Below are 12,501 nucleotides of genomic sequence, written 5' to 3'. Positions count from 1 at the left end.
AGGAAGCCTTGCCTTCGCCATGCCTTGCCGTCACTGTTGTCTCGCCACGCCTCGCCATCACCGTTGCCTCGCCGCGCCATCGCTCTTGTCGTGCCTCGCCGTTGCTGCACCTCGCCCTTGCAATGCCGTGACTCGTCCTTGCCTCGTGTTCCTCGTCGTCGTCATCAGGGAGGTGGTGGTGGTGGTGGTGGTGGTGTTCATCACATTTCCAACATCACCACCGCGCCTCGTTTCCCCTTTCCTTCTTGCCTTTTGCCGTCCAGACTCACTGCCACCACCACCACGCAGCTCCACCGTCATTGCCATCATAGGCAAGTTAAGATTCAAGTTCCTAATTCTTGTTTTTGTTCATCACAATCCCTAATTTTCAAATTCATCACAAACCTACGGCTGAGCTAACAAAGAATCCTCTGAATTGTTGTTGCTTTTTTGTTGGTTCTTTAGTTTTTGTGAGAAATTAGAGGAAGAATAAGATATTTGTTGTTCTTGTTAATGTTTGGTTTGACTATAATGATGATGATTTTCTTTATTTGTTGGAGTGGTGTTGTTGAATTGCTATTTTAATTTTGATTTATTTAAGGTTGTTATTAAAGGTTGGATTTTCTTGTTGAATTCATAAATAAATGGTGATGGGGTGATAGTGGGTGGGGTGATGGTAGTGAGAAGAGAGAAATAGGTGTTTAGCGGTAGTGGTAATGATAACGGTGTGAAGAGTAAAGAGTAGATGATGATGGTGGTAAAAAGAGAGAGAAAGGGGGTACTTTGTCATTTAAATAATTAATTTATCCAAAATGACGATTTTAAAACTGTGTTGAACCTTAGAGATGATTTTGTATGCAAGAAAAGGTTGAGAACAAAAAAATTTTCGCCCTAAACCATAGAGACCAAAGTCATACTTAACCGTAATCTAAATAATGTTATTTGATCTATAATTTTTCTATGTCGTGGAACGATAACCCTGAGTCAACTTTCATTTTATTAGGTAAAGCCTACCTACCGGAAACTCCAAAATTCAATTTATTCAGGTAGCATTTATCTTTAGAGACTACGACTAAGATTGAAATTGGAGGACTTAGTATTGTATTTGGTGGTCAGATATTAGAACTAAAATTTTAGTTTCAGGACACAATTCAATTCTTTTAGTACCTCTAAAGAGTGGAAATATAAAAGACTAAAATTTTTTAGGACAAAAACTGAAATTTTAATAATACTTTTTTTAAAAGATACACTCATTTAACTTTTTAAATTTCATATTTACCCGTCAATTTTGATATTTATTTTAAATTAAATATAATATTAAAACATAACTCAATTCAGTATATTTTATATCAAATATAATATAAAAATTTAATTTAATCTTTGTCTCTTAATTTCAGTTTTCAGTTTTAATGTCTCTTTTAAATGTAACCTTATTGTTTATAGGATACTGACCTCAACCCAGAAAAATCAATTAAAAGAAAATCAAATAATACAAGGTCAATTTAACATCAAAATTAAATACAAGCAAAAATTGCTTTACTATACATAACAATCATAGAAAATTTTTTTTCTTTGTCATCAATATCAATACCAGATACCATGAATCTTAATAATATGCATCTTGTAAATTGTCTGTCTATATACGACCAGCTCTACAATTCAAATTTTAGAGCATTAAAAAAGTTGATGAAGTTGATTATCACTCGACTAATTAATTAACGCAATATTGATTAGTCATATATAATTTTTTTTTGGTAATGAAACGGAGCTAAAACGCCCAAAAGAAAACCTAGGTACAAACTAAACGGGGTAAGGTAACCCATCTTTCATCATCACTAATAATCCTCCTAAGGTCAGAAGGAGGTATATCCCAAAAAATAAAATCAGCTTCCATTGTTAAACTCTTTTTCGCCAGGTAATCTGCACACATATTACCTTCTCTATATATTTGAACAAAATGAATATTCCAATTTCTTCTTTTTAATTCATATATCTCTCTGACCACAGCATTAGGGTGGGAGGCCAAACTTTCTCCCTTGTTGAGGAGCTTTATCACTGCTCCAGCATCTATTTCTACCATAATTTTTCGAAAACTCATTGTCCAGATTATCTCTAATCCCTTCTTCACACCGCAGAGTTCCGCCATGAAAGCTGTTCCGACTCCAATTTTGTGAGAAAAGCCCGCTGTCCAGCGCCTCTCTTTATTCCGTAGAATTCCTCCACAGCCGATAGTTCCTGGGTTGCCTTGAGTTATTTCGTCAGAATTTAATTTGATCCATCCTGCCGGTGGGGGGTTCCATCGAATGCTCATCTCAATTCTTCCTCTTCTCTGTTCGATGAGGTAATCTTTCTCAAGCGCTCTTTTAATTTTCTTGGCTTCTTTATTAATTTTTGCATATGGTTGTATTGGTCTTCTATACTGTTGTTCATGAATTTCTTTGTTCCTCAATTGCCAAATTCTCCAACAAGCTGTAATAAATACGTCTCTCCAGTCTAACTCTTCATATTTTCCCAGTTGCTGTTAAAGATTTGTTTCTATCCAATTATCCCATTCCAATTGAAAGAAGTTAGGGATTTCGTCTGTTTTAACTAGGTTCACCCAAATTGTTGAAGCCTTCGGACAATTTCTCAGCACATGAAAGATGTCTTCTTGTCCTCCATTACATCGCGTACAGTCCCCTACTCCTCCAAAAATTCTAGCTCTTCTCTGATTTGTCATCAATTTCTTGTGCATGGCTGTCCATAAGAAAATTTTCGCTCTTTGTGGACCTCTCCAACTCCAAAGTTGTTTCCAAACAGTTTTCTCCTCACTTGGCCACTTTCTGAGTTCTTTGTAGGTAGAGTTAATAGAAAAATTTCCATCGTGAGACGGTCTCCACCCTCTTCTATCGTCATCATTTTCTGCCTGAGGTGGTGGTTTGCATATAATTTCCATCACAATCTCAGGAGGCAAGTTCTGATTAAATTTGTCTATGTCCCATTTGCCATTTTGCTTGGTCCATTCCCACACTAGGCTTTCAGCATCCACAGTGTCTAGATTTAACGCTTTATTTATGAGGATCCCTTTATTCTCTAACCAATTTTGCTTCCAAAAAATGTAGATAATCCATTTCCAATGTAGTGAATAGAACAGTTTAAAAACATAGGCCATAGTTTTATAATTTCTCTCCAAAAGAGTGAGTCTCCTTGTTTTGCTTGCATAAGATTCTTCAACCTATTTTCTTTGCAGTACTTATTTGAAAGGACTTAAACCCAAAGTGCTTCCGGATTCTCCATAGCTTGCCAAATAATTTTTAGTAGGAAAGCATCATTCATAGTGTTGAGCCTTCTGAATCCTAGTCCTTCCAAATATTTCGGTTAACAAAGGGTCTTCTAACTTATGAGATGTATTTTCTTCTTATCTGGTTCATCTCCCCATATGAAACTTCTTTGCATTTTTTTCACCTCTAAACAGATTTCTCTTGGTACTCTTTCATATTGCATGTGAAATTGAGAGCTGGGCTTAACACTGATTGAGCTAGTGTAAGTCTTCCCGCAAGTGATAAACACTTACTCTTCCACCCTTTTAATTTGTTATGTACTCTCTCTAGTATGTCTTTGAAGTTTTCTTTCCCTTTTCTGTTGCTAGTGATCATAGCCCCCAGGTAACGGCCTAAGTCCCTTTATTCTTTAAAGCCCGAATATTTAGTGATTTCATCCCGGATGTCCATATTGGTTCTTTTAGAGAAAACAATGGAGGATTTTTCTACATTGATCTTTAGTCCATATGCTTTGCAAAAGGTTTCAATCACCCCTGTCACTTCCTTTATCTGATCTATTGTTGCTTCAGCAAACAAGAGAAGGTCATCCGTGAACATAAGGTGGGATATGTCAGGTCCTTCCCTTCCCACTCTAATTGCCTTCCATAAACCTTTCTGAACCCAGTCTTCTATGAGGTGGGAAAGTTTGTCCATGCCGATGACAAACAGGTAGGGAGAGATGGGGTCTCCCTGTTTCAAGCCTCTTTTAGGCACAAACTCTTCCATTTTATTACCATTCCAAATGACGCTGTAAGAAACCGTTTGGACACAGTTCATAATCAAATTGACTAGGTGGCTTGGGAAATTAAATTCTTGAAGTCTTCTAATCATGAAGTTCTAATTTACTCTATTATATGCCTTCTCAAAATCAATTTTGATGGCCATAAATTACTTTTTTCCTTTCATTCTTCTCATGGTGTGCATCATCTCCTTGGCAATCACAATGTTGTCTTGAATTTTCCTTCCCGGAACAAAGCTAGATTGGTGAGCTGCAATTTTGTCATTAAGGTGAGGCTTTATTCTATCAACCAGGATCTTAGTTATTACTTTGTAGCACACATTGCAAAGAGCAATAAGTCTGAATTGACTTATAAACTCAGGGTTGTTGAGCTTAGGGACAAGCATCAAGAGGGTAGTGTTGCTTTGTTCTATCTGTTTTGGTTCGGTCCAGCAGGAGTAGATGAAATTGCACAGCTTCCCTTTCATTATCTCCCAGTTGTTCTTGTAGATGAGAGACGGAAGTCCGTCACTTCCTGGTACCTTGAGCGATCCAATGCTGAAAATAGCTCTTCTTATCTCCATTTTCGTCGGCATAGCTATGAGTTTTCTACAATCAGAGGTACTGAAATTAGGCATCAAAACTGATAAATTATCAATTGGAATGATATTTACCTGTTCTTGGTATAGGTCTTGGAAGTGTTTGAGGACATGTGCTTTTAGCTCTTCTTCTTCTTCGATCCAGTTTCCCTCTTTGTTCCGAAGCTTTTGAATTCTGTTTTTTCCCCTTCTAATGATGGTTTTGGTGTGGTAGTATCTTGTATTTCTATCTCCTTCTACTATCCATTCCTGTCTTGATTTTTGCATCCAAAATGTCTCTTCCTTATCTAGAATATCATTTAGTTTTTTGTTCAATTCTTGCTCCAATTTGTCTAGATAGGGATTTACTCCGTACGTATTGCTTCTTTGAATGCCTGCAATCCTGTTGAGAAGTCTTTTTTTAGCTTTGAAGATATTCCCGAATATTTTCTTATTCCACTTCAGTAGGTCTTTTTTAAGTTCTCCAATAGCTGTCAGTAGAGAGTTTTCTTTGTTCCAACTTGTTCATAGACAGTTTTGAAAATCCGGATGTAACTTCCACATGGCTTCAAATCTGAATGATCTAGTATAACTACCATTTCTTTCCTTTTCACATTTGATAAGAAGAGGGTGATGGTCGGAATTGGTTCTAGTAAGAACTTCAACTGTTACTTGTTGGAATCTGGTTCTCCACATAGGGTTAGAGAGTTCCCTATCCAGTCATTAGAACACCCTATCATGCCCATCCCATTTTGGACCTTTCCACGTGAATCTTGATCCTATGAAGCCTAAATCAATCAGCCCACATTTGTTGATCCAATTTACAAAGTTGTTATATGCTCTCATATCCAAAGCCGCTCCGCCCTTTTTTTCCGAAGCATCCTTAATTTCATTAAAGTCACCGGCTATCAACCAATCTCCATCCATCGAGTTTGCTATGTTTAGGAGATTAGGCCAAAGCTAATTTCTCATTTGATTGTGTGGATTAGCATACACCGCCATCAAAAACCATTCCTTATCTCTTTGATACTGGACTTTCACATGAATATATTGTCGATGTGATTCTACTTTAATTATGTTAAGGTCCTTTTTATTCCAACAAATTCAACTACCCCCTACAAAACCCTGAGCTTCTTTAATGATGAAATTAGTGAATCCCAAATGTTGTATAACTTTCTTTGCTGTATCACCGCTGCATTTAGTTTCCAACAAAATAGCTAAATCTGGTTTATGTTGCTTCATCATATCCTTGAAGGTACGCCTAAAGGCATCGCTAGCTGCACCTCTCACATTCCAAACTAGACTAATCATAGAGACGAAAAAGGATAAGAAAAGGGAAACAAAAAATCCTCACATGATCAACAAATCATGTCAGTTTATTTGCATCTATGTGTCTCTAAGAACACTAATTTCTGGTGTGGTGAAATTCACTCCTTCTAGTAAACTCTCAGTTCGGTTTTTCTCCCCATTTTCCATCTCCATGTCTTCCTTTCCATCTCGGCCATAGCTGTTGGATCAAGTGGTTTCCCTTCTTGTAGCATTGTTTGGATTGAGTGTTCCATTTCCTCCTCCATTTGAGTTGGAGTAGCTATAGCGTTCTCAACCCAGCTTTTCTCATAATAGGTCTTGGATATATTCTTGGTGATCTCTTTGTGGGATTGCATTTCCTTACTTCTGTTATGCTCCTTGTTATTTTTCTGGTTGTGTTGTGTTTCTTCTCTGATTGTTGTATTATTTTTTGTTCCTTTTTTGATGTTGCCTTGTGAGTTTTTTCTAACTCAGACTCGACCTTAAATATACATCAAATCTATTTTTTAGACCTTAACTCGATCTTAGATCAGATAAAACTAAAATATTTTCGGGCCACAATTATATTAGGTCCAAACCGGATGAAATCTGGACCTTTAAAACTTTAATAATAATTTATAAAGAAACTTATTTATATAAAAAAATTTATTTATGATGCACTTATTTATAAAGAAAAAACTTGTTACCGAAAAGTTGATATCCATATTTAAATTTAAATTTGTCTATAAATTCTAATTTGATGTTTTTTTGATTTATTTTCTAATTCAATAAGTATGATTAAAAATAAAATAATAAACTTATAATTAATATAACATAATATTGGAATTAATTTAAAATATATATACCTTTTTTAGTTTCTTTAGAGTGCATATGAATCGAATAAAATTGGATTGTCTTGACCTAAATCCGACCCTAAAGAATATTCAGGTCTATTTTTAAATTTGTACCTAATCCTAATCCAATAAAATCACACCAAACAAATTCCTAAAATATTTGGGTCTAGGACGGATCTTCAAATCAAGCTGGACCATATACACTCCTAAATGATATCATAATACATTCTATACATTTTGTTTAAGACTTAAACAAGTTTCTTATTTCTATAAAGTATTTTTTTATTAGTCTCCACAAAACTTTCTTTTGATTTCATCATGGTCAACTTTAAAAGTGGTCTATTTAGTTTTTTTTTTTTGTTTATTTTGTTACACTAACCATGTAGATCTTATTATATTAATGTTTTAATTACCATATTAATATTTAGCATTTTATGTCTAACACTTAAGAGAATAAAATAATAATAAAATTATAATAAATAATTTTTAAATTTTATATAATCAAAAAACTAAAAAAAATAAAAAATAGACAAGAGTACTACATTATATATAATATATAATTAATATAATATATAATTAATTTTGTGATCCATGTGAAAATGGTATGTAGACAAGAGAGTACATTAATACATTATAGATTGCTTTTGTGTCTTATACCCATATATATATATATATATATATATATATATATATATATATATATATATATTCAGTTATTTACTACATTAATTTCTTTTTACATATAACTTCAATTTAGCTTTGCTTTTTATTGGCAAAAAATATGAGTAATTAGCTTTAGCAGCACTATGAATTATTCATGACAAAGATAACGATATAAGGACATAAAAAGTATGGATTTAAAGCAACCTATGTTAAACTATCTCCCACAGTTTAATTGTTATTAAAACAAATTTAAGAAGTAATAATATAAAGGGTAATATTAGAAAAATAAAAAAAATATTTTAAAGTTATCTTATTTAATATTTATTAATTTTAACAACAATTAATAAATATTAAATAAGATAAATTTTATCTTTTTTTCATTATTTTTTTGTTATAAAATATTTTTGTATTATAACGATAAATTATAATAATACTAGAAAAACAAAAAACAATAAGTCTAAACAATTTAAAATTATCTTATTTAATATTTATTTATTATAAAATATATTAAATAAAATAAAAAATAATAAATTTTAATAATTTTTTATTATTAATTTTAATTATCAAATATTTTTTTGAATCAAGTTTGGTTCAATGTACCAATAGTTTTGAAATAATGAAAAAGTAAAGTTTGATAATTGATACAACGACTGAACTAATCTGTTTCATTTGCTTCATCCCAAAATGAAAATTGTAGAAGACCAAACTTAAATAGTTTAACAATTCTGCTAAGGAATCAAGAGGGAGTTCAGCCAACTCTGCCAATTTTTTAATGTGCTGGATCTCGAAACTCATCTTAATAAAAATAAGTTAAACTAAATGGATGTTTTTTAAGTATCAGAATGTTAAGTATTATAATATTTTTTTTTTCATATTAAATGGATGTTCTTTTATATATTTTTTAAATTTGTTTGTATTACAAATGTGAGAGTCTTTAAATTTTAAGAATTTCATATTTTTTTAAAAATTTATAGATATTTAATTATTTTTGCTAAAATATAACTAGATATTTCTTTTCTTAAGTATTAGGATGTTTTTTTTCATATTAAATGAATATTTTTTTATATTTCTGTAATTGTTCGAAGACAATTCGTACTCTCTTTTTGGCTAAGTGTGTAGTTTGCAGTCTTAAGAATGGCGAAAGAACTTGAGAACAAAGCTAAAGAGGCATTCTTGGACGACGATTTTGTCCTCGCCGCCGATTACTACTTCCCGCCAATTTTTTTTATACTCTGGTCTCTGGCTCTCTTTGTTCTCATATTACTCTCTCTTCTTTACATCTTAAGGTGCTTGTTTTTCTCTAAGATGGTAAAGGCCGAGTTCTTGCACCATGTAGGGGTTAATTATCTTTTCGTACCATGGATCTCGTGGCTCTTGCTTCTTGAATCGTCACCCTTCATGACACCCAAAATCGTCCCTTACCTAGTGCTGGTGCTGTGGCGGTTGTTCGTGGTTCCTTTGGTGATGCTTTGACGTGAAGATCTACTGGCAGTAGTGGTTCACGAAAGGGAAGAGATTATTGTCGACGGTGGCGAATCCGACGAATCAGATGTCGGGATAAAAGAGGAGTGGGTCTCGGTGGGGAGGCGGAGAGGACCTGACGGTGAAAGAGGTGTCTGTGTGTGATTGTTAGAAGTGGGTAGGTTAATGTGAGAGAGAACAGGAAGATTTTTATAGGTTTTAATTAAGTTTATTTAATCAATTTTAAATTTAAAAAATTTAAAATTAATTATTAATATAATTATAATTAATTAAGTTGTTCCATTTTAAAGTGATTAAAAATTGATTCTATCTATTTTTTCATGGTCTAAAGGTTAAAAATTAAAAATCAAACTAAAAATAACTTGAGTATATGCAATGATTTTTACTACAAAAAAAATTAAAAATTTTAATCACCTCGTATGAATCAAGAAGAGACATATAAAAACAAAAATTATAATAGTAAACCTACTTAATTATTACTAGATTTAACACATTTGATTTATATTTATTGACAAATAAATCTCTCTTCGTTTATTGATGGTATTGTTAGGTCATCTCATCAATAATAATAATAATAATAATAATAATAATAATAATAATAATAATAATAATAATAATAATAATATACACATCATCCTATCATCGTGAATAGAGTGAATAGACTTAAAAAATTATTACCAAAACAAACAACAATAATACTTTTTTTTAATGTGATAATTATTAAAACATTAAGCTAATAATAATGTAATATCGGTTTTTGGTCATTAAACTAATAAGTTAACTAATAAAACAATCCAAATGTGTGAAACCTTGCCTAACTAATTAATCTATATATTTATTCTTAATATATATAAAATGGTGATTCCAAACATGCATGGTTAGTAATGAAAATCTATTCAATCAGTTTCTTTCGCCAATAAACACCTTAATAAAATATATCACTCAATTTTTAATTGTTTGACTAAATAACTTTAAATATTATAATTAATTTGTTTTAATAATTTTATATTTAATTTTACATTTTTATCAAACTAATATCAAATTTTAAAATAACTATTAGTTATTTTATTTATTTTGAATTCTTTAAATCTTTCTTCTTTTTCACTGTTTTAATTTTGTTTCACATCAGATTTCAGTGTTGTTTCATCTTTAATTTTCTTTTATTCATCTATATTCATTCATCTATCATTTTAAAATCAAAGATATATATAATTGTCACATAATCATTTCATTCTCCTTTTTCTTTTTTACATCACCATTTAGTCATCATTATCCATTTTAAAATTTTTCAATTGTGTATTTTTATTTTTATTTTTTTTACATTTAACCGTTCATTTTTTTTTATTTCTATTCACATTTCTCATTACATATAATCATAGGGAAAGTACGAAGAGCCAATAGAATATTTATACAATGTATACAATAAAAATTTAGAGAGTATTAAAGATATAATCATTAGTGTTACCTTTTCCCATCAGCTAAAACTTTTGGGATGAATGGTATCATGCATGGTATTAAAGCGCTAGATCCAAAAGATCAAGAATTCGGTGAATCCCAAAATCAGTTTAAGCTTTTGGGAACATGTTTATAAATAGTCCATTGTCTCCCTAGCGGGATCCATAATTATGTTCACGATGTACATGACTACGGTGGATTTAGCGATTCAAGAATAATGAGATTTTTTATTAACACGAATCTTAATCCTTATTCTTAAATAAGGTAACTAATATGGTTGCTAATGAGTAATAACTCAAATGGCACAGTCTCTCCATACTCAATTAAAAGGTTGCGGGTTCGAGTTTTATATCTTTGATAAAAAAAAAAGGTTTTCTTTATAAAAAAAAGAGTTTCATAAATTTTTTTGAATTGAACGATAGCAAAAGAAAATCTAGAACAAACAATCAATTATGAGTTAACATAGAATTTGAGATAAAAAAAAAAAAGTAGTACACTTTCACATGCATGAGAATACTTGAATGAGTAAAATAAGATTCAAAAGATAAGAGAAAATATAGAAGATAGAGAAGATAACAAAATGTGTCAGAAAAAAAGATTGGTTACCACAATTTGCTATCATGCATAATTCTGTAGCCTCCTACTGATATTTTCTGTATTTTATGCTTCTCCGCGGCTCCTAAAATTGCAGATCAATTCTATCTGTTCATGAAGTTTAACTAACTCTTGATTAAGGGAGTACACGACTAAGTTCGATCCGAAACACTTTAGTTAATTTTGGCTCGATTTTGCAATGTTTCAAGTCAAACTCAAAAAAAATGTTATTCAAAAAACCATTCAACCGGATTCGAACTAGAACTCGAGTCACCTAGCCTAACCCGGTAGAAGAGTATGTGAATAAAACATATATGTCGCACATTCACAACACACGACGAGTACTATACTACCTCTTTCTTAATTAAAATTAGGGCATACTTTTGTCTTCTCACTCTCATCCTTCTGGTTTAGTTTGGTAAAATTTTTATTTTTTAAAAGTAGTTTATAAAAATTAATTTTTAAAAAATAACTTTTTAAAGAGTGTAACATCTATGTTTAATAAATCAAATTAAAAATAACTTTTAATAAACACAATTAACAATAATTATATTTAATAAAGTAATTTTTAAAATTTAAAAATACTATAAAAAAATAAATTTAAACATTAAATTTAAAAATTAGTTAATATTAAAGTTATTCTCTATTTTAATTACTTCCTAAAGTCAGTTTCTACTATAATACATACTCTTTGTACTTTTATATTGTAAAATTTATAAATTTTTTATTTTTTTGTATCCTAAATTTTAAATTCTATATTTTTCTTTTAATAAAATAAATTTTTTTATCTTTAAAACAAATATCATAATACATATGAAACACAAAAATTCTTACGTAATTATTCAATATTCTAACTATATAATATATTTGAATCAACTTCATTACCAAAACTCAATAATGCAATTGCATAAGTGTTGCTCATTTTGTCTCATATGAAAAGTAAAGTAAAAGACAAAATATGCATGAAAATCCAAAAAGATTTAGTTTATATATATATATATATTAAGTCCCTTCATTTCAGCTTGTTCTCATCATAAGATCAAACATACAATGATATAAAGGCTGTTTTTACCACTCAACATATCATAAAAAATTTTCAAACTCTACTTGAAAAAAATATCATATTATATAAAAAAATATCGTACAAATAAAGATTTTAGATAAATAATAGATATTTAATAAAATATATATGTTATAACTTATATGAGAGGTTTTATTAATGTGCTCTGTATGAATGATGATCAAAAGTTAAAATTAATGGTAACATTATTAAATCTGCTGTAATTTTAAATTTAGATTAATATCATAACTAAATCACATATATAATATAAAAGATTTATTTTAGTAAGAGAATGTTATTTATATGTATTTTATTTTTATATTTTCTAATTAAATAGCACTTTTATTGATTAACAAATTCATTAAAAAACAGAGATTGTATTTTTCTTGCTAGAATACAAAAATCTTTCTTCATATTATTTGATAATTAATCATTTATATTTTCATATTGTATATACCTAATTCATCTTATTTAATTATTTTATAGTAATAATTTAATATAAATTTTCCAATATATATATCTTGTTAATAAG

The 12,501-nt window shown here is 30.3% G+C and overlaps 1 protein-coding gene across 1 annotated transcript; it reads right to left on the bottom strand.

Moving 5' to 3' along the window:
• Positions 1–1,768: 1,768 nt before the first annotated feature.
• Positions 1,769–5,501, bottom strand: LOC148547511 (uncharacterized). The gene is made up of 5 exons (XM_088495476.1): positions 5,333–5,501; positions 4,171–5,065; positions 3,729–4,026; positions 2,777–3,064; positions 1,769–2,497 (listed from the first exon to the last, which is right to left on the bottom strand). Exons 1-5 carry the CDS (start codon positions 5,499–5,501, stop codon positions 1,769–1,771), a joined length of 2,379 nt encoding a protein of 792 aa, XP_088351602.1.
• Positions 5,502–12,501: the final 7,000 nt, after the last annotated feature.

Source organism: Arachis ipaensis, chromosome B8 (assembly GCF_059453495.1).
Source record: "Arachis ipaensis isolate K30076 ecotype BB chromosome B8, ASM5945349v1, whole genome shotgun sequence".
Taxonomy (NCBI): domain Eukaryota; kingdom Viridiplantae; phylum Streptophyta; class Magnoliopsida; order Fabales; family Fabaceae; genus Arachis; species Arachis ipaensis.
The sequence above is the reverse complement of the archived record's forward strand: the minus strand, read 5'-3'. Positions and strand labels throughout refer to the sequence as shown.

What these genes read in the sequence shown, in the direction of transcription:
- LOC148547511 (XM_088495476.1), bottom strand. Translation starts at nt 5,501, where the DNA reads ATGGATGGAGATTGGTTGATAGCCGGTGACTTTAATGAAATTAAGGAT. An exon ending in ATCAAGATTCACGTGGAAAG is followed by an intron (nt 5,066 to 5,332) that starts GTCCAAAATGGG and finishes CTCTACTGACAG; the next exon opens with CTATTGGAGAACTTAAAAAA. An exon ending in GGCCAAGTGAGGAGAAAACT is followed by an intron (nt 2,498 to 2,776) that starts GTTTGGAAACAA and finishes AATCTTTAACAG; the next exon opens with CAACTGGGAAAATATGAAGA.